This window comes from Hyperolius riggenbachi, chromosome 2 (assembly GCF_040937935.1).
Source record: "Hyperolius riggenbachi isolate aHypRig1 chromosome 2, aHypRig1.pri, whole genome shotgun sequence".
NCBI lineage: Eukaryota > Metazoa > Chordata > Amphibia > Anura > Hyperoliidae > Hyperolius > Hyperolius riggenbachi.
Window position 1 is genome coordinate 335,136,667 of NC_090647.1, and position 27,860 is coordinate 335,164,526.

The 27,860-nt window shown below is 43.5% G+C and overlaps 1 protein-coding gene across 5 annotated transcripts in view; it reads left to right on the forward strand.

The window, feature by feature from the left end:
- ITPR3 (inositol 1,4,5-trisphosphate receptor type 3) overlaps positions 1–27,860 on the forward strand; it is a 357,611-nt gene that overhangs the window by 199,024 nt on the left and 130,727 nt on the right. For all 5 annotated transcript variants that reach the window (XM_068269377.1, XM_068269380.1, XM_068269378.1 and 2 more), the window contains 4 exons: positions 2,217–2,339; positions 21,601–21,801; positions 23,184–23,435; positions 24,841–24,966. In XM_068269377.1, the coding sequence (XP_068125478.1) occupies positions 2,217–2,339; positions 21,601–21,801; positions 23,184–23,435; positions 24,841–24,966 (702 nt within the window). The remainder of the gene's footprint in view (positions 1–2,216; positions 2,340–21,600; positions 21,802–23,183; positions 23,436–24,840; positions 24,967–27,860) is intronic.

Here is a 27,860-nt window from a genome sequence, read left to right on the forward strand (position 1 = left end):
ATTCTGCCAGCACCACGTTGGTGACTGATAGTACTCCTTCTAGCCTTGTTCTTGCTTTGTTCTTGAGGACGAACTATAGCAGCGGTTGCCATTAGTTTCGCTCCTATCTGTTAGTCTTGTCTATCTCAGTGTGAATGTTGCTGTTGCTGAAACAGCGACTAGATTGGCTGAGCATTCCGTCTGTCTGTCTGTTGTCTGTCTTGTTAATTGTCATTACTTATGCTTTAGCTAGTGAGTTTTTTGAGAGCTACATTTCATATATTGCGCATCAGCACGATATATATGTACTCTAGTCAGTCAGTATTTTATTATTGTAATATTGTATATTGTATTGTGTACCGACCATTGCCTCTTGACTATGAATCTGCCTAATCCTTCCAATACCATTGACATCTGAATTAACGTGTATGACCCAAGCCTGTTACCGACTACGTCTGTTGTGTAATGTATCACATATCATCTAGCCTGATAAGCGGCTCAGAGCTGCAGTTGCTCTGGGCAATCTTGCTCCCTTGTTCATTACTCCTGTGTCCATCTGTGGAGCCTCTTCCATTATCCAGCTACTTAGCCTTGTTGCGCAGGGTGGTCAAAGTATGCCCCCCCCCCCCCAGCATTACAGTTCCCTTATAGAACACCTGCCCTGGCTTTAACTGTATTTTAAAAAATTCTATACTCAGTGGCGTAGCTAGGGAGCTGGGGGCTCCCGATGCAAGTTTTACAATGCCCCCCCCCCCCCCAAAGCACTCTATATATAACAATTGATACAGAGCACCAAAACCTGCCAATGGAAACTACAGCGTCAGAGGTAAAAGAAGGGGATGGGGGACAGTGTGTTAATGATTACCACTATTCAAAGTATCTATAGAAGTGATTATTAAGAGCACAGGACCAATAGAGAGCTAATACTGTGGTTGAGGGAGGGCCCTTCGGGGCCCATCAGGCCCAAGGGCCCCAATGCGGTCGCAACCTCTGCAACCCCTATTGCTATGCCCCTGTCTATACTGGGTTAATTGTAGACCAGTACTGAGTAAACGTGGGCTGATGGTTAAACCAGTTGTATGTTGTAATGCAGTTTTATACTCAGGCTGCCATGAGTAACCGCCAAAAGTCCCTGCATACTCTTCAACCTCAGAAGAAGTGTGACCTCCCCCTATAGAGTGGACTGTCCGTGGTGCTGGCATTGTGCTACTATAACACCACCCCCATCCCTAAGGCACACCTCCAGAGAATATATATAATATATATAATAGGAGCCTGACTTCACACTACAATCACCTGCAGGCAACTTAGCATTCTGTGCTTTACTACTACTACACCTTAGCTAAGCAGAAGCAGTAGCAGCCAGATTCCCCCTCCGGTCAGAAGTGGGCGGGATTGGCATATGTTCCATAGTCCCTCCCAGAGTGTGAATGCAGTCTGGGTCATTGTAATGATGTAAGGGGCCCTCTTTCATAAGCTGATTATTGGATTTTCAAGGTTGATCATTGAAATTGTACATGCATTGTATGAAGCGGGGAAGATACCCATCTTAGGTGGGGGTGGGGGGGGGGGGGGTGGTCAGATCGGGGTGAAAAAAGTAAATTATGTAAATAGGCTGTGTCTGTACTTTTCTTTGTCGTCCCTCTATAGAAGTGTAGTTTCCACTGTGCCAGCATGCTTCTGCAAGACGAGAACACATCCAAATCCCTCTAGAGGTGCCATGCGTGGCTATAGGGATCCATATGCCTGATCCGATCTCATACTGCAGACCATCCGTTTTTACCCCGCTCGCACACTTAGGGATGCAATCTATTGATTTCAATGGGCTGGGTAAAATCACATCCGAATTTGTGTGCAGGGAAATGGATATGAATTACAGTAGTGGAAACAGTATATTTGGTACACATCTGAAATGTTGGACACATAACCCAAACAGACCACCCAAATCCCACCTATGTTTAGGCAAAACAACATTTTTTGATTAATATGTTCAGCACAAATTACTGCAGCTACTGTAGCACTATTGCATTCTTCTTAATATTACATAATGCTGACATCCTCCGTATATTTATTGAAGTTGTATTTATGGTACAGAGAATATCATCAAATGTTATTTTTACTAGATAAGGCTATATTGACGTAAATACAACTACTGCTATAGAGGTGTCACCTTTATATACAGCTCAGCATCATAAGATATGATTTACAGGCTACTCATTTATTTATCTTTTGTGCAGGGAGACATGAAGATGAAAGAGATCTTGAAGCACACACACCAGTTTCTACAGAAATTCTGTGCTGGGAATGCGGAAAACCAGGCTCTGCTACATAAACACCTTTCTTTGTTCTTGACTACTGGTGTAAGTTACCTAACCCTAAGGAAATGTGCCACTGCTATCTACATATGTCTAATATTTGTTTATTGTATGTCTGATTTAGGGCTAAATGCCATGTGTAGTTATTAAAGGAGAATTCCACAACAATAAGGGTAGAGTTGTGTACACATTATTATTATTTTGCACCTGTTCTTAATTTTTTAAGCAAATTTGAATGGAACTTTTTATTTGGGAGCAAAGCCAGACTGAATACTCAGTCAGGGATTTTATCAGGGCTGGTAACAAGCAAGCTGAGCAGTAAAGAATGAAACAGAGAGCAGGGAAGGTGTTTTCTTTAAAGTTCCCACTGATATATATGGTAAATTACATGAGGGTGCTTCGTCTCTGGTTCACTTAAAGGACCTCATCCGTCCTCTTCCTTTTTGGCACAGTGATTTCTGTGATTGGCTCACAGCAATCACTGGGTCAGAAGTAAATGAAATTGGCTCCTGCTTAATAGACGGAAGCTCCGCTGTCAGCATGACAGCAGAGTTAGCGGGTGCAGCAATGCAGATAGCAGCGAGAGCTGATGGACAATGAGTAAAATCTATGCCCTTGCAGAAATAACGACACGACAGGGTTTAGATTTCACTCATCACCTTCCAGAAGAGGTTAAGCAGTATAATCTTGCATTTGACATGCTTTTTTTTCAACTTTCAAAATACTGTCCTATTGCTCTGTATTTGAAGACCTATCCTGATCGCTCATTCCATTCAGTACACTGGGTGATCATAACACTAGTCAAACACAAATGTACCGGTATTCAGTTTTCAAATGCACATCAAATACTGAAATGAAACTCAAACTCCTAAAATGCAAATTAAAGACTGACCTATAGAATTTATATAAACATACCAACAAATACTAAGCCTAACAATCATTAGTAAACTGATCTTATTCACATTTGTTGTTTTCTTCTTTGTAAACTTCAGCAAAACCCACAAGGAGTGTTGAAAGCTCCTTCTGAACAGCTGAGAGCACCTTCCTCTAATTAAAGGAGGAAGATGGTGAAGCACTCAGTACAAGATCAAACTGATTGTTTAATGACTACTACAATATGTTGTCTGGAGCCAACTGAAGCAGAATTCTATATAAGAAATGCTTCACTTCCCACTAACAGACCTATCCTGAGCCACTAATAGTTGCCAGTCTTTAGCAAGTATACCTTTTCAGGAGGTCAGGTTGCAAGTTCTATAGGTTCAAAGCCGGAGGTGCCCACACTTTTTCGCCTTGTGAGTTACTTTAAAAAAATAGCAAGTCAAAATTATCTACCTATGTACAATTTTAGGAGCACACTTGTATATACAGAATGGAAAATGTAGTGGGGTTGGGATCTACCATGAAGGCTTTTGCTTAGAGATTTAGCATTTGTACTATTGCAGTATTCAACTGTTGATAATTTTTTAATTGTTTTGTGTATCGATGCAAAAGTTGTGGACACATAAGATCTTTTTTTTGGTCATTAATTTTAAACATTACAATTAAATTATTGTCGATATTATTATTTAGTATATATATTGCACTGAAATCTTCTGCTGCACTGTACAGAGTACATTGTCTTGTCACTAACTGTCCCTCTAAGGGGCTCACTACCATATCTAATCCCTACCATAGGCATATTTCCATCATAGTCTAGGCCCAGTTTAGAGGGATTAGGTGTGGTGATCATCTCAGGGTTTATCTACTTTTCCTCCCAGTTTTTTTTTTCATTTGAACTGGGGGCCCATCCCTGCAAGTGTTATCTACTATGCCACCGTGCCTCCCTTAAATTATGTTTATTATTCAGGAAAATCTATTTAAAAAGTTGAAAAAAGTGTTTTTCTTATTTAACTTCAAGAAGATTCAATAGTATCCTACAGAGCCCAGTGTATACACAATCTCCTGTTTCTTTCAGGTTCTGAGAGACCAAATGTGAATAGTCTAAACCATATCAGTTAATAACACATTCATCAAATACTGTACAGGGCCGGCCTTTAGTTTCACAGCACCCTGAGCGAAACCTGATTTTTTGTGCCCCCCTTCATCCTCTTTGTGCATGCGCACACACACTGGCCCATATGCAATTCACCTTTTCTCCTGAGTTACCTCCTAGGACAGTGGTTCCCAACCTTTTTGACGTCGTTACACATCACGCCAAATGCTCAGATCTCCGTGACAGGTCACATATGTATTATAGAAAAAATACTATTAATAACCACAAGTGGATGGAAAACGTGCATTATCCTGAATATACTTAAAAATGAAGGCTAGAACCTTTCAGGAATATTGAAACAAGCATGCAGCTAATTCAGTCTGACTTCAATCAGAGCACCTAATCTGCATGCTTGTTCAGGGGCTGTGGCTAAAAGTATTAGAGACACAGGATCAGCAGGAGAGTTAGGCAACTGGTATTATTTTAAAAGGAAAAATCCATATCCTTCTCAGTGTAGGTTCCCTTTAAAGGACATTTTATTTATAATTTGAATATATCACCTGGATAAAACTTAGGAGAAAAAGTGAATTGGATCAGACCCACTGTAGCTTATGCGATACAGCCAATACAAGTTTGGCTTGATGAAAAAAACATAAATAATAGCAGTGGTGTGGAAATAAAAGTAGGACATACACAAATCTCCTCCCAGCACAACAATTTGCATGGCAGGCTAATTTACAGAGCCATTGCAATGGGATTTTTAAAACAATTCTCACTGTGGGTGCTGCACATGAGTGACAAATTTTAACCTCTCAGCAACTCCCACTCTGTTCTGATATGAACCTGGTGATGGCTGCAGAGTTGTCCCACTTAGGACAATAATAATCTTGTATTAGGAGATTTTTTTTTAAAGTGATCCAGTGTATCTGGACTACATTATATTCTTCAGTGTTCCTCAACACTCTTCAGCCTTTTCAAATCAACCCCTTTGTATTAGTTTGTATACATATTACTAAACTCTAAGTTTTGGCAGGATTCCTCTTTTAATTATATGATTAACTTGAAATGTAGGAGACTAATCACTTGTTTGTGAAAAGAGAATTCCTATGTGGTATGTCCAGTCAAGACTTTTGCCAATCCTAATTTACATTTTAATTAGCCCAATCATGTATGCAGTTTACTACAGTGTGGCAGCTTTATTGCATGACAGATATTTTACTGTCTGTGTAATTGGGGTCTTAATCAGACTGAATTATGATTTGTCACACGAACATCCTTGTCATTTTGTAGGCTGTTTTTGTTTCTCCACTCTTTAATAAAGTCCCACAGGAATGGCACAAAGTAGAAGCCTTCACTGCGTGATCAGGGAACCTTCTCTAGGCTTTATCACATTCCTTGTCCTCACAAATGTTGGAAGAAAATAATGGTCAGAAAAAGGATAGAACAAAGGCGTATGTACTCTACAGCTGTGGGGACAGTATATGTTACATCAAATATACGCACAGTATTGCTTAGGACTCCTCTACTCAGTATCTCTCATTCTTTAAATTCTATGAGCTGCACAATACAGGAAACTGGGAAAAACTAAATTAAATGTTTTTTTTTCTCTGCAGTAGCTCTTTTGGTTTCTTCACATGGGGCTCATTTCCATATCGCACTTATGGAAACACAAAGGACAGTAGACAGTGCATAGACTGCACTGTCTGCCATTTCCATACATGCAGGGCGATTTAACGCTGAATCGCCACGCATGGTTTGCTGCATTTCGGAGGGCTTCAGCCCACGATCCCATTCAGTATAATTAATGGGATCGCAAGCTCCGCTTCCCATGCACTGCATGGAAACAAGCTCTGCGCTGCATGGAAACGAGCTATTACAGTATCGGAATATCTAATTATGTTATAAAGAACCAGGGCCACCATATATTTTGTAGTGGGCATAAAGGAACCCAAAAGCAATGTACTAAGGAAAACTAGGGGTGGAGCTTGTATATTTTTTTTTTAGACCCTCCAGTGCTGAAGTTCAGCCAGAGGAGAGTTCTTAAAGCTGGAGCTTAGTCCTTGAACCTGAAGCTGAGTTCTGGATCAGAGTTCTTGGAGCTGGAGCGAAGAACAGTATTCTTGGAGCTGGAGAAGGGTTATTGGAGCTGGACCAAAGAACAGTATTCTTGGTGCTGGAGAAGGGTTATTGGAGCTGGACCAAAAGAACAGTATTCTTGAACCTGGAGAAGGGTTATTTGAGCTGGACCAAAGAACATTTTCTTGAACCTGGAGAAGGGTTATTGGAGCTGGGGCCAAGAACAGTATTCTTGGAGCTGGAGAAGGGTTATTGGAGCTAGAGTGAAGAACAGTATTCTTGGAGCTGGAGAAAGGTTGTTGGAGCTAGAGCGAAGAACAGTATTCTTGGAGCTGGAGAAGGGTTATTGGAGCTGGACCAAAGAACAGTATTCTTGGAGCTGGAGAAGGGTTATTCGAGCTGGAACAGTATTCTTGGAGCTGGAGAAGGGTTATTGGAGCTGGAGCCAAATGCAGTATTCTTGGAGCTGGAGAAGGATTATTGGAGCTGGAGCGAAGAGCAGCATGCTTGGAGCTGGAGAAGAGGTCTTGGAGCTGAAAAACTGTTCTGGGAGCTGGAGCGGAGAGCAGCATTCTTCAAGCTGGAGAAGAGTTTTGGAGCTGGAAAAGAGTTCTGGGAGCTGGAGTGGAGAGCAGCATTCTTGAAGCTGGATAAAGGCTATTGAAGCTGGAGTGGAAAGAAGCATTTTTGGAGCTAGAGAAGAGTTCTTGGAGCTAGAGTGAAAAGCAGCATTCTTGGAGCTGGAGAAGAGTTCTTGGAGCTGGAGTGGAAAGTAGCATTCTTGTAGCTGGAGAAGAGTTCTTGGAGCTGGAGTGGAAAGCAGCATTCTTGTAGCTGGAGAAGAGTTCTTGGAGCTGGAGTGGAAAGCAGCATTCTTGTAGCTGGAGAAGAGTTCTTGGAGCTGGAGTGGAAAGCAGCATTCTTGGAGCTGGAGAGGAGTTCTTGGAGCTGGAGAGGAGTTCTTGAAGGTGGATCAGTGTTTTTGGACCTGGAGCAGAGTTCTTAGACCTGGAATGCTTATTTGATTGTGTATGGGATATTGTTATTAATTTTTCAACTTATTCAATTAAGCAGAAAAATTGATTGGATTTCTGTAGTTGAAAAAAACTCCTAAAATGTAAATGCGTATGGCCACCTTAAGACTCCTTCAAAAAATGTTTACTGGCCAGAATGCATTTAATGCATTTGTGGTAACAAAACAATTATAATCAGACAATTATAATAACAATAATAGTATCAATATTATTATTAATAATAATATCCAAATACATGGTGTAGTTTAATACTTGCCTTTTTCACCCTCACATAAGTGGGAAGGAACAGCGATAATGTTTATAGCTGAGCTACAAATCAGCGTTTCTGGATGTACAGCTGGCTTACAGGGGTATAAAGGAATTATTTGCATATTTGATATAATGCATTATGGGAATTACTTCTTAGTTATGCATTGAAGAAAATATAACATGCCTTCAGTTTCAAGAATGCTTTTTTTAGTGGGGGGCTCTTGGCTTTACTAAGACTCACTTTAGAAATCCTGCCAGTTCTGGTTCTAAATAATTTTACTGGGTACCACAAAACACTGTGCCTTCACCTTAAAAAATGATACCCCAAACTATAACATATCTTACTAAGTGTCCCAGAATCTGTAGTGAGTGAAGCTTAGCAGGTGACAACACAAATGCTTCTCCAGCCTGGTATCTGTTACTCTTAGATATCTATTGATTTCCTTTCACAATCCATACTAATAAAAGGCCCCAGTTCCGCTCCGCATGTTTTTATAAACAGTGAGGATGTTTTGCATACAGTGATGTGAAAAACTATTTGCCCCCTTCCTGATTTCTTATTCTTTTGCATGTTTGTCACACTTAAATGTTTCTGCTTATCAAAAACCGTTAACTATTAGTCAAAGATAACATAATTGAACACAAAATGCAGTTTTAATTGATGGTTTTTATTATTTAGTGAGAAAAAACCTCCAAACCTACATGGCCCTGTGTGAAAAAGAAATTGCCCCCTGAACCTAATAACTGGTTGGGCCACCCTTAGCAGCAATAACTGCAATCAAGCATTTGCGATAACTTGCAACGAGTCTTTTACAGCGCTCTTGAGGAATTTTGGCCCACTCATCTTTGCAGAATTGTTGTAATTCAGCTTTATTTGAGGGTTTTCTAGCATAAACCGCCTTTTTAAGGTCATGCTACAACATCTCAATAGGATTCAGGTCAGGACTTTGACTAGGCTACTCCAAAGTCTTCCTTTTGTTTTTCTTCAGCCATTCAGAGGTGTATTTGCTGGTGTGTTTTGGGTCATTGTCCTGCTGCAGCACCCAAGATCGCTTTAGCTTGAGTTGACGAACAGATGGCCGGACATTCTTCTTCAGGATTTTTTGGTAGACAGTAGAATTCATGGTTCCACCTATCACAGCAAGCCTTCCAGGTCCTGAAGCAGCAAAACAACACCAGACCATCACACTACCACCACCATATTTTACTGTTGGTATGATGTTCTTTTTCTGAAATGCTGTGTTACTTCTACGCCAGATGTAACGGGACACGAACCTTTCAAAAAGTTCAACTTTTGTCTCGTCGGTCCACAAGGTATTTTCCCAAAAGTCTTGGCAATCATTAAGATGTTTTTTAGCAAAATTGAGACGAGCCTTAATGTTCTTTTTGCTTAAAAGTGGTTTGCGCCTTGGATATCTGCCATGCAGGCCGTTTTTGCCCAGTCTCTTTCTTATGGTGGAGTCGTGAACACTGACCTTAATTGAGGCAAGTGAGGCCTGCAGTTCTTTAGATGTTGTCCTGGGGTCATCTCCTCCATGGGTTTCAGTTATCACCTGTATGCCGACGACACCCAGATATATCTCCACACCACAGATCTCTCCTCCTCTATCATGGACAAAGTCTCTGCCTGCCTCACATCCATTTCCTCCTGGATGGCTGCCAGGTACCTGAAGCTTAATTTGGACAAGACTGAGCTTCTAATATTCCCACCGCGCACAGCTGCACCCCTCCTAGATCTGCACGTCACTATTGAAAATACTACTATCCACCCTACCTCCCAAGCCCGCTGTCTCGGTGTTACTCTGGACTCTGAACTTTCCTTTACAGCCCACATCCAAGGTATTGCCAGATCCTGCAACTTCCACCTCCGCAACATCTCCAAGATTTGCTCCTACCTGTCCCCTGACACCACTAAACTCCTTATCCACGCCCTTGTCATCTCCCGCCTAGACTACTGCAATTCTCTTTTATCTGGCCTCCTCTCTAACCGTACCGACCCACTTAAATTGGTAAAGAATGCGCCAGCCAGACTGATACATTCTTCTCACCGCAGTGCCTCTACAACTCCGCTCTGTAAAGCACTACACTGGCTCCCCATCAGCTTTAGGATCAATTTCAAAATCCTGTGCTTGGCCTACAAATCAGTGCACAAGACCTGCCCGACCTACATCTCTGATCTGGTCCACAGGCACATACCAGCCTGTCCCCTCTGATCCTCCAATGACCTGCGCCTAGTCGCACCACACATAACTCAGTCACACGCACGATTGCAGGACTTCACCAGGGCTGCCCCTACTCTCTGGAACTCTCTCCCACCAGCCGTCAGACTCGCCCCCACCTTTAATACCTTCAAACAAGCTCTCAAGACTCACCTCTTCACGCTCGCATACCCCCTTACACCAGCACCATAATATGTTCTGTTAGACCCCCTCTCAAAAGACGCACCTATTGTCTCCACCCTACCCTTTAGATTGTAAGCCTCTGGCAGGGCCCTCCTCCCTAATGTATCCAGCTTGATTATGCAATCTTACTCACAACCACCCCTCTTGTAGACTCGAAGGGTCTCTATTTTGACCTATGACACTGTATTGTTATCAAATCATTTGCATGATCTTGTTTTGTTGTGAGTTTCCGTATGTTCTACCGGTATGTTAACCCATTTATCTATTGTGCAGCGCTGCGTAATATGTTGGCGCTTTATAAATACAATAAATAATAATAATGGGGTCTTTTGTGGCCTCTCGGATAAGTTTTCTCTGCGCTCTTGGGGTAATTTTGGTCGGCCGGCCACTCCTGGGAAGGTTCATCACTGTTCCATGTTTTTGCAATTTGTGGATAATGGCCCTCACTGTGGTTTGCTGGAGTACCAAAGCTTTAGAAATGGCTTTATAACCTTTACCAGACTGATAGATCTCAATTACTTTTGTTCTCATTTGTTCCTGAATTTCTTTGGATCTTGGTGTAAGGATCCGCTCAGCTGGCTGCACAGGCAGACAGCTGTTTGACCATTCCTTATGTCTGAGGGATGCAGGTCTCTGGAAAGGAGACCTGGCTTCATCTTGCAACTTTCAGAGTTGCTTTGCTGAGGGATTTGCATACATGCAAATTGCCCAGCTGTCCCCTTTGAGGGCTGGCAGCATAAGAAGCTATGTTTCCCAGAGTCCTTTGCTGGTCATTCCTTCAGGGTTTGTTGAAACACTCCTAGAGTGTCAGCCATGCTATATCTTGTGAAAGTTATCTTAGAGTAATTCCTGGGACTGCACTAGGCAGTTTCCCTAGTGCAGTTAGATTGTATATCTGTTTTGTCTGTCTGTTGCTATTGTCCTGTCCCAGCGGTGGCCGACAGGAAATCGTTCGGTTTGTCTGGGTGCTAACCGGAGCAATGTTTAAAGAGAAAAGCTTCCGGGCACCATTGGTACAGTAGAAAAAACACCTTTATTCCATCCTCATTACAAGATTAAAAAAGCAGATGTTTAAGCCTAACAGTCTGTTTCACAGAGTCTCGCTCTGCTTCTTCAGAGGCAAATAAATTTACATCTTACACATTAGAACAACAGTTAAAATAGTCTTACCCACCTAGGTGTCACTCCTCCCAGCCAAACGAGCATGGAAACGACATCCTGAGCCGCCGCCTAAGGAGCCCCGCCCCTTCCGGGCATATCACAGGGGTTCAGCTTCCGGAAACCGGAAGCTATGCAGAAAAACAAAAGTGGCTGGCAGCGGTATCAGAGGAGAGTGGCCTGACAGGCGTCTGGTAGTCCAGGCAACCAGCCAGAGCCGACACTCCAACACAGCAGGCCAGCCCCCTCAGCCGAGCCGCGCAAAAAACGCCGCTCCGAGCCGCTGCTACGCAAATCCCGTCCCCTTAGGGCACGTCATAAAATATTCAAAGAGAGGCCGCGGTATCAGGGGGAAGTGATTTGACGGGCGTCTGGTTGTCCAGGCAACCCGTCCTAGTGTGAAAGACTAAATATGTTAAAACCAAGCACAGTTTACGCATAACATAAATAAACAGGCACAGATCATATTAAATGCACAGGAGATACAGGAAAATATCAGCTAGGATCATCTCCAATCGTTCATCACTAAATTGATCAATCGGAATAGATACAAAGGTAACAATAGCAGGCATATTAAAACAGATAACTGCAGTTAGATGTTAATTATGGAAAATTGCAATATAGCTAATGTCAGTCAAGACAGGATTGTAGGTCATAGGTACACAGCGACGGAAAAAGGACACAAGGCAAAAAAAACCAAAACATTGAAACAAAGAAAGGGAAACAAAAAAAGAGAAAGAAAACAAGGAAACAGAGAAAAGAAAAAAGAAAAGGGAAAAGAAAAGGGAAAAAAGGAAAGAACATATTTTGCTGAGAACCCCTAAACCGCATCCTTAATGCTTGTCCAAAAAACACCACAACTCATTCCGTTCGTTAAGGCCTAACCTCCCACAAGCATCCGTTAAGGAAATCAGCCTAGCCTCCTCCCTCCTTAGACACCTATCTCTACATCCACCTCTTAAAGGTATTTAAACTAATTTTAACCCACAAAAACGAAGACAATTTGGATTGCCCCCATGTATTTCTCTAACATGAGCAATCAGATGACTCGCACCTTTCCCGGTCTTGATTGAATTGTAGTGTTCCTGAAACCTTTCGCACATAGGTCTAGTAGTTTTCCCAATATAATAGCGTTTACATGGGCATAACACAACGTACACTACAAACGTAGATTTGCAATGGAGGAGTTCTTTAAACAGAATCTCATGACCCCCCAATATAAGTGATTTACCAGGGAAAAATTGGTGGCAGTGGTTACAATTATGGCAACGAAAATTGCCTTTAGGTTTCAGTTTTGTTAACCAGTCAGCCTCCTTTTTCTCCCTGTACTCACTTCTGATGAGTATATCTCCAATGGTTTTAGCCCTTCTAAATGTCACTATGGGTTTCTCATATAGTTTAGATCCCACATTTGAGTTATTAACCAACTCAGTCCAATTTTTGTTAATAGTTTGGCGAATTCTCTGAGCCATAGGAGAGAAGTCAAAAACAAAGGGAATAACAGATTTCCCCGTATCAGATTTAAAAGATTTTTTCTTTTTGACCTTATATTGGAGGAGTTTTTCTCTTTTCTGTCCATTGGCTCTCGTGAACGCCTCAATCAGCAAGGATACTGGGTATCCTCGAGACATCAATCTAACACCCAGTTCTTTACGTTGGGCTTCAAAATCTTCTTGTTTACTGTTATTCCTTTTTAACCGCAAAAACTGGCTATATGGTATACCATCCAACACATGGCGTGGATGATAGCTGGAATACGCAAGGATAGAGTTGGTGGCTGTCGATTTTCTAAACCCTCTAGATAGTAACCTTACATCCTCCACAAACAGCATAAGATCCAGGAACTGCAGTTCAGTATCACCCCAAACTCCTGTGAATTTCATATTTAGATCATTCAAATCAAGCCATTTTACAAAATCATTAAAGAGGGCTTCCCCCCCATCCCAGACCAACAGCACGTCGTCCATATAGCGATACCAGGCTACAATGGCATGGCGATAGGGATTACTCGGGTGGTAGATGTACAATTCCTCCCAATGCGCCAAAAAAAGGTTTGCAAAGGTAGGTGCCACCAAGGTCCCCATCGCCACGCCAGAGGCCTGCCTATACCAAACACCGTTGAACAAGAAAGCATTGTGTTTCAAGACATATGATAAACACCTCCCGATGTATTCTACCCACAAAGGGTCTTTGTTCTGTTGGACCAAAAATTGTTGGATAACCTCCACCCCCCTATCCTGTGGGATCAAACTCTCCACATCAATGGATGCCAGGTGGTACCCCGGCCTCCATTGTATGGATGGGAGCAACCTCAGGACCGCCAAGGTGTCGGCCAGGTAGGAAGGGATTCTCTCGAGGAAGGGTCTAAGTAAATACTCCAAATAACGGGATAGGGGTTCAGTCACCGGCCCCTGGCCGACACAATCGGCCGGCCCGAAGGTTGCTCCATGTCTTTATGCACTTTAGGTAGCATATACCAGACTGGCTTCCTGGGGTACTCAGGATATAACCCCTCTCCTAACTTCCGGGACAGCCAACCTTGTTCAACACCATGACGTAAAAGTGTCTGTAACAATTTCTTGTATTGCTGTGTGGGGTCCCTGCCCAATTTTACATAAAACCCTTCACCTCCCTCTAGCTGTCTTAGCGCCTCTGCTTTATAGGCAGAGGCGCCAATGGTGCCCGGAAGCTTTTCTCTTTAAACATTGCTGTATTGGACTTTAATCTGGAGGCACATTGGTTACACTGTCTCCTCATTGGTTTACCAGTCTTCTAGTGCCAGTCCTTGAACTTGATCTCCTTTTGCAATATGTGCTAACCGGAGCAGCGGTTGCTACCGGTAGTCCCTTCTGATCTGTCTTGCTTGGATTGCACTAGCCTCTAGCGGTAGTGGCAGTGGATCATTCTGTTCTGTCTTGCCTGGATCGCACTAGCCTTGTGCTAGCGCTGTGGATCCTTCTGTTCTGTCTTGCTTGGATCGCACTAGCCTCTAGCGGTAGTGGCAGTGGATCCTTCTGTTCTGTCTTGCCTGGATCGCACTAGCCTTGTGCTAGCGCTGTGGATCCTTCTGTTCTGTCTTGCTTGGATCGCACTAGCCTCTAGCGGTAGTGGCAGTGGATCCTTCTGTTCTGTCTTGTCTGGATCGCTCTAGCCTTGCGCTAGCGCTGTGGATCCTTCTCATCTGTTTTCTTGTTCCTGAGCTTAGATCGCACTCGCTCTGTTGGAAAGAGCAGTGGATCTTTCCTCTCGTATACCTGTTTTCCGTTTGTCTGTCTTGTCTGATACGAACGCTTGCTGTAGGCTCAGTGAGGTAACCGCTAAGCAAGCGCTCGCATTCATTGTTTCGTGTTTGTCTGTCGGTGGTTAGTTAGGCGTGCTTGTCTCTGTTGTGCTTAACACGCGGAGACCCCGCTGTAAACACGTTCGCTGTTGCGAATGAGTGCGGTGTTCGCGTTTAGTTAGCGTTTGTTATTTTCGTTACTTCTCATTGTCGTTTGCTGTGCCTTTGCTACTCTCGTGCCCTGTCTTGCTTAAGCCTTGTGTCACCTCTGGCAATCGCCTCTCTCGCGATTGCGCTCCTACTTTTGTTTCTGCTGATGTGTGTTCACCGCCGCAGGGTTGCGACTAGATTGGTGAACACACATTCATCCTGTACCAGTGCTCTTTCTCTTTAAGGGCTGTTCAGCCCCGCATTGTCTTGATCTGTACAATCCCCATCTGGCATCTGTGGCCGTGCAGCGGTTGTACTCGTCTGCACTCCACAGCGTCATCTGCCGGTGGGAATTGCCCTCTACTGGTGCTTGCACCAAAGCTGGGTTCCCCCCTTCATACGCTTGTGGAGGATTTCCGCCGTCCCAGCGCACGCCTAGTGCGCTGATCACGGAGATTATTCCGCATTCGTTACACTTGGCATAATGTCTAGCTTTTGAGGTGCTTTTGGTCTACTTCTCTGTGTCAGATAGCTCCTATTTAAGTGATTTCTTGATTGAAACAGGTGTGGCAGTAATCAGGCCGGTGGGTGACTACAGAAATTGAACTCAGGTGTGATAAACCACAGTTAAGTTATTTTTTAAAAAGGGGGCAATCACTTTTTCACACAGGGCCATGTAGGTTTTGAGTTTTTTTTTCTCACTAAATAATAAAAACCATCATTTAATACTGCATTTTGTGTTCAATTATGTTATCTTTGACTAATAGTTAACGGTTTTTGATGAGCAGAAACAAAAATGTGACAAACATGCAAAAGAATAAGCAATCAGGAAAGGGGCAAATAGTTTTTCACATCACTGTATGCGTAAGGGGTGATATTTATCAGTGGGCTGTAGCCAGTGATAAAGGGTTCTGCTGGAATACAGAGTTGTTCCCAGGAATGGGTGGAGCAGTGACTAGGAGGGAGCATTCCTGTTTTTCCCATTCATCTTCAGCTCCACTTCCCTTGGTAAAGACATGAGGGCATGTGCAATGCTGAATATGTACAATGCGCTAATATTCTACTAGACAAAATGATGTTAATCATGACGTGTCTGCACACAAAAAAAATCTTTGCAAGTGAGTCATGTACTGTACTAAGTAATGAAAATCATGGCATTGTTGTGAGGAGAATCAATTCCTCAAATGTATTGATGTCAATTTGCATGTCACAACATGTGTTTTAATGAAAATACACTGCTTTGTTTGTGTAAACATTTTAATATCATAATTTAGTACATTTATTCTTGCATACTAATGTACTTTACCGACAAGTGCAATTAGATCAGATACGAGAGACATTTACATTTACCATTCAGGTAATATGAAATTCAACCTTTGATGAGAATTAGTTCCTTCCTTCAGCTCAGTTTAATGCCTTCAGTTCAGCTCCACAAATTTCGTGGATTAACCTTTTCGGGACCGGCCACCTACCCCCCCTTAAGGACCAGGCATTTTGCGCGGGAAGGGGGTGCGCACGTTTGGGGGGGTCAGGCGGCCGGATCCCGTGTGTGGCTGCCTGGCATTGTGTCCCTCCTTGGTGGCCTGGGCCCCCCCTTCTGCCAGCAACCTTCACTTACCTTCCAGGCTCCAGCGATGAGCCGCACGGGACCCTCTTCTCCGGCCGGCATCTCCGTTCTGTCTGACGAGCAGTTCCAGGTCGCGGCTTGATGACGTCATCAAGCCGGGACCCGGCGGAGGGGGGCGCCGATCGTCGCTGGAACGGCAGGGAGGTGAGTGGATCCTCTTCTTTCCCCCCCTGCCGCCGCAGCTGTCAAACAGATCACTACGATCCGACGGCGATCGTAGTGATCGTGTGATCAGCAGCCATACGCGATGGCTGCTGATCACTCGGGGGAGATGTCGGCTGTCATATGACAGCTTAATCTCCCCCTCCGGGTGCGCACGATCGCGTCGGGAGCGGAAATTGCGGGTCGGCGTAGATTCTACGCCACATCAGGCTAGAACAGCCACAAGTGCGGCGTAGAATCTAATGCACATGGTCCCGAAAAGGTTAATGGCACACATTGTGCTTATCATGTCCTGTATATCTGAATTCAAATGCTGTGTCGGGACTGGGAGAGACTGAGCTTCCTGCCAGTCAATCAGTTGGTCCAAATGTGGAAAATAAGCAACAGTTTTTCCTGCTTTGTGCATCTAATCCAGCCTTTCTCAACCTTTTTAACCTGGAGGAACCCTGCAAATAACTTTTGGGTCTCAAGGAACCCCTGCAAACAATTTTTTAATCTCGAGGAACCCCTGCATTTATTTTTCCGGAGGCATGGTCTTTAAATTTCTAAATTTCACTAACTCCTATTACACTGCCACTCATTGTACTGTGCTCATGAATATTCTGATCCCCAATTTAGTGTTTCTTTTTACAGTACCCCCTATTATAATGTGCTGTATTATACTTCCCCCACGATGGCGGAAAATGCCAGGCAACCCCTGCAGAGTCCTCAAGGAACTTTGGGGTTCCAGGGAACCCTGGTTGAGAAAGACTGATCTAATCACTCCTGCAGGAAGTGAATGCTCTTGGGCTATCTGTACTGAAAATGACTGCACATGGAGTACAGATTCCAGACTAGACATGTAACAATTAAGGTGCGTACACAACTTTATGCCTGATTGTCGTTTAAACTGATCATTTGAACGACTTAAACTGCAAACAACAAGTCGTTTAAGGCTCATACAAACTTCAGATTTTTCCAAACGACCAGTCGTTTGGACGTCCAAACAGCCGGTCGTTTGGACGTCAAATCGGGCGTGTGTACAGTCGGTCGTTCAGCTAACCAACCCTTAGACTACTAAATGGTCAAATGGGACTGGTTGCTGTGGCTAGCTGCATGACTACTATTTGTAACACTTTGTTTAATAGATCCTGTTTAGCAACTGAGATGCTGCCATGGGCGTTTCTAGGGTCCTTGGAGATCGGGGACACCTGTGGGCACCAGGCGGGGAGGTATATGCACGCGGCGCGGCAAAGAATGGGCGTGGCCATGAGGTGAGTGGGCGTGGCCATGGGTGGGGCCAAATGTACATGAACTTAGCAGCGGTGTAAGCTACAGATAACGGGCCTGCCCATCGAAATATTGGATGTAGCCCCCTGTACTTTATTTAGATAATTTACAATCAGTATAGGCATAGATCAAAGATGTATACGCACATACAATTTTGATTGGTCAATCACTGACCCCCAATTTTACCACCCCCGTGCAGTAAGTGGGCCAACAGACAATGAATTTTATGAACAGAGCTAAAATTGGCTAATCAAAATTGTATGTGTGTACCAGGCTTTACAGCTAATACTGTACATACTGAAAGTATCAGGGATCAGCATACAATATAGCTGGTTTACAATCAGTAAAGGCACAGAGTAACACCTTACACTGTACACACTGGAGGTAAATGAGCGCTCCCCCCTCACCTGGCAGTGTAGTCAGACCTCAGGATCAGCGGCGACCCGACCAGTACCAGCGGGCGCCGGACGCACCCGCTCAATATGCGGAAGTGATGTCACTTCCGCATATCAGTGCGGGCGCTGGGTCCTAGCGCCCGCACGATTGGTCGCCGGCTCGCCGCCTGATCCTGAGGTCTGAGTGACGCGGCGGCGGCGGCGGCTGGAGGGAGCCGCTGACAGAGGGGGTGGCGGCGTGAAGAGATCCGTGGCACCCCAGGACAGATTGGGGGCACGTGCCCCCCAAAATAGGGCTAGCGACGCCCCTGGATGCTGCTGAACTCAGCATTGTGAGCATTGTGTATTTGCCATGGAAGGATGCAATGTTTTTGATTTGTTTGCTAAGGATGAATTGTTGGTGTTATTCATTTGTACACTCCCATTTTGACTTCCTAGCAAAATGGGAGTGTACTGACCAGGTGTACAAGAAAGTGTAAGCACACAGTCCCAAATTAGGAACCAACAAAAGTGCCTATGCCTTGCTGTTAGCAGTTGTATACTGTATATATTTTGAGGTTTCTAAGAGTTGGTACACACCTTTAGAGTGCTTGTATGCATGAATGGCAATTTATTTTAGGCATTTTGCAATGCTATATTTATTGGCATCATGCTGAGGCAAGCTGGGATTGCCCAGCTTCCGATGAGCTGCACATTGCATAATGCAGTATTATTTAGTGGTTGGCAAGGAATTCATTGTTCTTCAACAGTTTACATGTCAAGCAAGGTGTATACGAGGAATATATGATATATTAGTGTTCAGTCCCTCTTGTCAAAACCCTTTATTTGCCCACAGCTTGAATCTTATCAGTGAGGGGGAGGAGTAAATTGTTTTGTTTTAGCTTTTAAAAATGTTTTTGCATTAATACGTTTCCGGGGCAGATTATATTTGCTTCTTCTGTACACTAGAGAAGCTTTGCTTTTAAGTCAACTGTACATATATACACATAAAGAGAAACCGTGACCAAGAATTGAACTTCATCCCAATCAGTAGCTGAAACCCCCTTTTACATGAGAAATCTATTCCTTTTCACAAACGGATCATCAGGGGGCTCTGTATGGCTGATATTGTGGTAAAACCCCTCCCACAAGAAACTCTGAGGACCATGGTCCTGGCAGTTTCCTGTCTGTGAACCCTGTTGCATTATGGGTAATAGCTGTTTACAACTTCTTCCAACTGCCAAAAAAGCAAGCAGCAGCTACATTATCTGCCAGCAGTAAACATGTCACCATGTGATAAATGTCAGAATGTAAATCAGGTATTTAAAAGATTTTACAGTGGGCAAACACTGACTAAATCATTTATACCTGTACATAATTATTGTAAAAATGAAGCACTTTTTTATTACATTATTTTCACTGGAGTTCCTCTTTAAGTTAACTTAAAGAGGATCTCCAGTGAAAATAACATAAGAAAAAAAGTACTTACATTTTACAACAATAATTAGTAAATGATTTAGTCAGTGTTTTCCCATTGTAAAGTATTTCTTCTCCCTAATTTACATTCTGACAATTATCACATGCCGACATTTTTACTGCTGGCAGGTGATGTCTGTAGAAAGAGATGATGCATTTTTGGCAGTTGAAAACAGCTGTTATTTCCCACAATGCAACAAGGCTCCCACAGTGTGATGTCAGCACCCTGGTGCTGACATCACACCGTGGGAGGAGTTTCACCACAATATCAGCCATACAGAGCCTCCTGATGATCCGTTTGAGAAAAGGAAAAGATTTCTCATGGGAAAGGGGGTCTCGGCTACTGATTGGGATGACGTTCAATCCTTGGTTACGGTTTCTCTTTAAGTGCATATATGTACTGTTCATTTTATAAACTGTCTGCACGGCACAACCGTGGCACAGATCAGACAGCAATGACAGCTCAAATTACAGTGGCTGATTACTTCCTGTTAAGGGAGAATTAGACAGGCTGTTATCTCTAAATACACACAGGTTGGGTTTCTCCGTGTTCCATGCTCTCCTGTGGAAGAGTTTAGGTCCTCTTTATAGTTGTATTGTGCCCTTTTCTGTCTAAAACCCGTTCAGCCTCTACCCATTTTGGTTGCTAATAAAAGGTAAAACGTTATGTGACCACTGTATAGAGTTCTTTCCTCTCTTCTGTTTGACTTCTTGGGTTGTTCTGCCTTCACTGGTATTGGATTGACAGCAGATAGGGGTGGGGCTCTTCCCACTCTAATCATCAGAGAGAGCAGTCACATAACATCGGTCACATAACTGCTTCTTCATGTCTTTAAAAAAATGTTAGAGGGTTTTTGTATCTTTTGGCTACAATTACTAGGTAATGCCCAATGATGTTGATCCAGGGATTTTATCTGACTGCCATCTGGAGTCTGGATTTTTTTCCCTTTTGGGGCTAATTGGACCATGTCTTGTAAGGGTTTTTCGCCTTCCCCTGGATCAACAGAGATATGTGAGGGAGCAGGCTGGTGTTCTACTTTGTTCTCTGGTTGAACTCGATGGACGTATGTCTTTTTTCAACCCAAATAACTATGTACACTGTAACTATGTAATTTGTTCTAGTGGCCATGCTGAGAATGGGGTTTATGTACCTTTTTGCATAAGATTACAATTAGAGACATTCAGAGTCATTATTGTATTTCATTCATATTGAGGAGAGACTGGCAAGTCTAGCTTTTGCTGCTACTTTTGCCCAGAGATTAGGGATTAAATTTGCAACTTTAATGTGCTCCCCATTGGCAAACTTCCATTCTATAATGCCCAGCATGACCTCTGACTTGAGGTCAGCTAGCCAATGGGGATGGAGTTCACCATGCAAACGCACATTCTAGTTGGTATGTGCTGGTTCACGAATGTCAATAGCCAGCTGACCTCAGGTCATAGGACATGCTGGGCATTATGGGACGTAAATTCATGATTGGTGAACCCATTTTGCAGCAAATTCCTTCCCTATCAGTGATCTCCTTTAAATCAGAATGTATGCTCACCCCATGGAGCCTTTAGTTTTAACTTTATGATGAGGAAAACACACTGGTGTCATCCTCCTGATCATACTTTCTTCTATTTAAAGTAACTAAAAGCAGACACATCATCAGTGTTTAAGCTCCTCACACACATCATTTAATCTGAGGTGACCATAACCCTATTGCTGGATCACCAACTGTAAACCCTTTGGAACATTTGTAGTAGCTGCTGACTACCCTGCAAGATTTGCTTTTTTGGCAATGCACTGAAATAGTAGTCTAGCTTTCACAATACCCATATTTCCTGTTTCCCACAAATCAACATCAGGAACTGTTCATTTGCTGCCTAGCAAACAGTATCACCACATGACATGTGCCATGAAATGGTCACCTGTCAGTGGTTTCAGTGGTGTAGCTGATTGGTGTCTCGTGGGCTTTTTTTGTACAGATTAGTAGAGATAAATGAGTTATGCATTCTCTGTGGATTCGTTTTTATTTTGCTCTTGAGTTGAGATGTGTCAGAACTTTGACTGAGCTTATGCTTCTTTCTATAGCTCATGGAGGCCGAGACCATGCAGCATATCTTTCTCAACAACTATCAGCTGTGTACAGAGATCCATGAGACTGTCCTGCAACACTTCATCCACTGCTTGGCCACTCACGGGAGGCATGTTCAGTACTTGGACTTCCTGCACACAATCATCAAAGCAGAAGGCAAATACATAAAAAAATGCCAGGACATGATCATGACTGAGGTAAAGACAGCTTAATCTTCATGCCCTAACTGAGATTTACAATGTTTATGGATGCAGGAAGACAGCAAATAAAAATGACTGAGATGCTATTTTTATGGGTGGAGTTATGATCCTCAGTATGGATTATATAGTTTTCCTGCATGGTTTCTGTTGTAGACTCAATAATGAAGCACATAACAGGAAAAGCAAGGGGCACATGATCATATTGATATGGGGGTGTCACTTCCGCTTTCTTGGATAAACCAGAAGTGAAGCACAGTCTTGTGATCAGTTTCCAATGCATGATACACACAATACAATATCCCTGTCAGATCAACGTGAAATCTCCAACACGTGTGATCTGCTTCCAACCAAGAAAGGGATGTTGTGCAGCACTGATCTCAAAATTGATCCCTTCCTTGATCGGAAGCAGATCGGACATGTTGTAAATTATCGAACGGGCGGAAATTTCCAATCAATGTGACGGAAATTGTATCATGGGTACCAGGCCTAAGGATCTAACCGGTCACAACCAATGTGATTATATGTAACACTTAATTCCTGTTTTTATTCTGCATGATTTTAGTTGTAGAATAAGTCATGTAGGAAAAGATGATCATCTCTACACCTCAGTGTCACCAGTGCCATAGATGTGGGCACAGTGCAAAGTCTTGTATATGTTAAACTTGATCAAGACATTTGGCCTGCACCATCTTGGTGTTCAATAGCAGTCTGCCATGGTGTCTTACTGAGTTAGGAATGGGAACATTATCTTCCTTTGTTTGTGCACTACAGGTAACCCTATCAACTCTCCGTCTCTCTCCATTGAACAGTACACACTGCCCCCAACTACAGCGTGTCTGTAAAGTGTTGGCTCCCTGAAACATCATCTTTTAACCATTGATTTATGGTCATTAAGGGTGACATTAACTGTGTGTACAAGACATAAGAAGAGGTAGGGTGATTATTGGGTTACAGAGGTTCTCAAATTATGCCAGAGTTGTATTCCAGTAGGGATGTGTGTAAATTATACATTGTATACATAAAACAATGTCAAATGAAATTGCATTTCAGCAAATTCTTGCTATTTAAGGAAGTGAAAGAAATATCAAACAATACAGCCTATCTTGACTATGCTGTTATTTCAAGGAATCGAGCCCCTGTCATTGCATATCGATTGTTTATATCGGTAATGTTATTTTATCATTATCTTATCAGGAAACCCTAGCAAAGCACAGAGTAGGCCTTATCTTGCTGTACCTCCTGAAAAAGGACTAAATGGGTTTAGTTGATATAGAAACCGATAATATGAAAACATATCGGTATATCCACTAGTAAAAAGAAAACTTGAGTTGGTTCTTGTCCCATTGTGTGTGAATTAAAGCATGTTCATTCACTTACAGCTGACTAATGCAGGTGACGATGTGGTAGTTTTCTACAATGACAAAGCATCATTTGCTACAATGCTGGAGATGATGGCTACAGCCCGTGAGGGTATACTAGAGAACAGTCCACTCACGTACCACATATCACTGGTCGACTTACTTGCTGCCTGTGCAGAAGGAAAGAATGTTTACACTGAGATAAAGTGCACCTCCCTGCTACCTCTAGAAGATGTTGTGAGGGTGGTAACCCATGAGGACTGCATCACAGAGGTCAGAAATACTATTGTTATTTAACTTTTCTCAAATATGAATTCACATACACACACATAAACACATTTAGAATAGAACACCGTAGTGAATAAAGATAAACTTTAGTAACCTGAACTGCGTGAAGAATGATCACTGCATGATAAACCATAGAACATATCTTTTGGACTTTGGATTTTCTGGGTGCTGGAATATTTCACATTTTTATTATTACTATAGGGTTTTTTTTCATTCCTTAGTATGTTTGTTTTATGTATACATTCTTTATGAAATCTGGTACTTTTATTCCAGTGGTACATTGTTTAGCTAAATCATTACATGCATTGACATTTCTGGTTTAGTCCATTGTTTTATGAGGGTCATGAACTCTAACTTAGTTAATCCCCTTGGACTGTGCTGAAGAAATTGTCCATTATGTAATTCCACCTCCTGTTTCTGCTATCCTTTCAATCTATTTAGATGATCAACTAAAGGCTCCCTTCAGAGTCATCAGTCGATCAGTCAGATGAAGCAGACAGAATCTGCAAACTAAATGTGCAGTGTATTAACTGTATAGTAGTAGCAGTAGAGTATTGTATCATTAAAAGCAAGAAGTTTTCAATCTGGATGATACCATTTATTGGCTAACTTAAAAGTAAAAGAGCAAGCTTTCAGCTGTACAGCAAACAGGATTGAGTCTAAGGAAGGCTGCACAGCCGAAAGCTTGCTCTTATTCTTTTAAGTGAGCCAATAATTGGTATCATCGTGATTCAAAATTTCTTGTTTTAACTATATAGCAACCAGGCATTCAAGCATGACTGCCAGACAGTTAAACATGTATACGGGCCAGAACGCAAATCTGCATGCATTTTCTGTATGCATATTCACATGACAATACAATGGGCCTGTTTCCACTACAGGTAAAATGCCAATCCGCATGAAAAAAATGCCTGCAAATGCAAAATGAAAAAAATTATTATATCATTCAAATTTTTATTTTAACTAGAATAAAAATGTTCATTTCTTAAACTGTGGATAGAGGAGCAGGAGGCTGAGCTGCAAACACTGTCTTCCTGTCAGGAAGGAAGCAATATGCATGGGACACATCTCTGTGGCCTCTATTCACTGAACTTTTCTCCTGAGTTTTCTCACATGAGATCTTTTCACAGATCTTTTCACACGTTATCAATAAATTACATTTTGAGGCACCAGAAAACAAGAAAATACACAAAAAGTATAATGTTTCTTTTATACCTACTTTTGGGTACTACAAAGTGCTGATGCACAAAGCATAGTCAGAGAATACCTTTATGCCAACATTTATTTTATCAGACAGCGGATAATATATTTTGCCTTTGTGTTGTATATTACAATTGTGTTCCATTCCTTTATCATGCTCAACATAGATATTCTGTTGTTTATTTTAAAGGTAAAAATGTCTTATGTGAACTTTGTCAATCATTGCTACGTGGACACTGAAGTGGAAATGAAGGAGATTTATACTAGCAATCACATATGGATCCTCTTTGAAAATTTCACCCTAGATATGGCTCGAGTAAGTACAGAGATAGCTAAGTGTTAACTGTAGATAGTTTTCTGGCTAGTTTTTGAAATCTCATGTTTCTTCTTCTGGTTGATTGGCATAATGCAGAACCGTTCTGCCCCAATTCTGAGTGATGCCTGAAGACAAACATGAGATTTGCATGCAAGTTCTGAGACAAGGAATCAGGAAGCCAGAGTTCACAGTGAAAATAAACTGATGAGATAAACAATTGTATCTAACCTTCTACTCCTAAAAATGACTTTTTTTTCTCACAGTATTATTTCATGCTTAAAAATGTAAAAAAGTAGATGTAATGTTTTATTGGCTCAATGACACAGTCTTCCTGTGTCCCACATACAAAAATGTGGAAAAATTGTAAAAAAAAGCACTAGTTTACCTAAATGCAAGATTGCTTTTTAATATGTAATGATCAAGATAAAACATGATGCTGGCACAGCTCGCTTTGACTAATCAGGCATAAGCAACAACAACAAAATGCAGTAGTTTACCCATCCATTAGTTGTTGGGGCTATTTGATCCACAAGTGCCAAGGGACTGGTCCACAATTATGCATCCAAGATGGCGCCGGGTGAGGACGCCACGGCCACAGGGCTCCGGTCTTCTTCTCTCTCTCTCCCCTAACTCCCCCTCTGGCGACCTCCCGACCACCTCCACCCACCTGGTAATGATGCAGGGGCCACGGAGGAGCCTCGCGGGCTGCGGGAGGATCGGGAGGTAGCGGGTGGGGATCGCCGTCCGGGGAGTCACTGCTGCCAGGGGACCCGGGACGCTCTGGAGCCAGGGGACGCCGCAAGCAGTGCCACCTTCACGCTGCGCATGTTCCGCCTCTCCTACCGGGGACCACACAGAGAGGGGCAGCGGCGGCTCCACACTGCCCACGGCCGATCTTGAATGGCTGAAGGGCTGCTGCCTGGGAAGAGGCCGCCACGTGCTCCTGCTGCCATCACCAGCCACGTGCTCCCGCTGCCTCTACCAGCCGTCCAGGGCCACCAGAGACCTCCCCATCACCGGGCGGCTGACCCCGACATATGCAGCTCAGGATTGCTGGGGTTGCCGGTCCCCCTCCACCACCGGGTCGCCCAGGGACCAGCAAGAGAACAAGGGACACCCTCTACATGCAGAGGAGGCCTGACTGCATCGGCTCCCCCAGTCACCAGGGGAACGACCACACTGCCACCATGTCAATAGAGGGCCTGTAATTGGAGGGCCTATGGCTGCCCCATCGCAGCCACAGAGAAGGTATGCTGCCCCTGGCCTGTCCATCACTGCTGCCCAGCCAGGGTGCTCCCCCCCGGCCCTATGTCCACCATTGCTGCCCAGCCAAGGTGCCCCCCCAGCCTCATGTCCACCACTGCTGCCCAGCCAGGGTGCCCCCCTGGCCCTATGTCCACCAATGCCGCCCAGCCGGGGTGCCCCCCGGCCTCATGTCCACCCCTGCTGCCCAGCCAGGGTGGCCCCAGGCCCCACGTCCACCACTGCTGCCCAGTAAGGGTGCCCCCTGGCACCACAGGACCCCCACTGCGTCTGCACCTTCATTACCCAGCCGTGCGGACTTTGAAATTAGGAGCGCTTCTCCTCGAGCAACCTGGCTCAAGTGAACTCTGCCGTCTGCCTCCATCAAGATCCCCCTCCCCCCTCAGCTTCCTTTCTACTTTTCGCGGACAATCGGTAGCACCTGTCTAGTTGGGAGCGTGTCGCTGTGTAGCGTCCAGTGCCGAAAATGGCAGCTCTCAGGCTGCTCCTCCAGTCCCACTCTTTTTCTGTTCCTGCTCTCAGTGTATGTTGCTATGTTGTATTACGTTAATCGTACGTGTATGCTGTAATGCTCTGTTTTTGCTTTTGTTTTTGCTTTTATTGTTTATACGTATGTACCATGCTTACCTGTATACGACGCTCTGCTTAAATGTACGCACAAACTGTAATGTTGTCCTATGTATGCTTGTCCAATGTCTACGTTTGTACCATGCTTAACCGTGCTATTTTCTTGTTTTTCATCAACGACCCTGTATGCGCCAAAACCAATTCCGGGTACAACCCACCGTTGTACTTGGCGAAATAAATTCTGATTCTGATTCTGATGACAGTCTGTCTCATGCAGTCCCTTATATTCCCTCATGCACACCAAGCACCTATGCCAGAAAGGACAGATGAAAGGAAAGAGGATCCTTTACGAAAGTTCCAATTGCACGCATGCATTAGAGTCCATGCAGTACTTCCAATGCATAAATTGTTGGCTCCACACAATCTATGTTTTATAAATCCCAGCAATCTATTGATCTCAAGGAATTGCAAACAGGGCTATCCATCAACTTTATAGACTGCATCCAGGCAAACCTCAGTGAAGATGAAACTTCTGCTAGCGCCGAAAGCCAGTACAACTTATTCCAGCCAATTACAGCATGCACGGCAACAATCATCACACCGCTCATAGAGCGGTACCATCTCACCCCCTCTGTTAGACCATGGATTACAGCCTCTGTTAGTTGCCGCACCTGCTCTGATGTCACTTCAGCAACTCTTGTCCATGCAAATCACTCACTGGTCTGACTGGCCAAGGAAATACACATGGGATGCCAGACGCCATGTGTGGTTCAAGCCCCACCCACTGACGCGTTTCTTGTCATAGAGACGTATCCTTTCCTCAGGGTGTGTCCCACAGCCAGGAAATAGGACCTTTTTATCTATCCCCTGCAGTGAGAAGCTGTTCTCTTTCAGAAAAAAGTGTAATGGGGTAATTCCTCATCAGTGAGGGTTACACTATTGTCTGATTTAGTCGCAACTGGAGAGAAACTGTCACTTGAATACCTTAAAAAAAGAACATAGTCTATTGATTTGTATGCTTGGCACTGTACATACACATGTCTATCTCATTATGTTACATGACA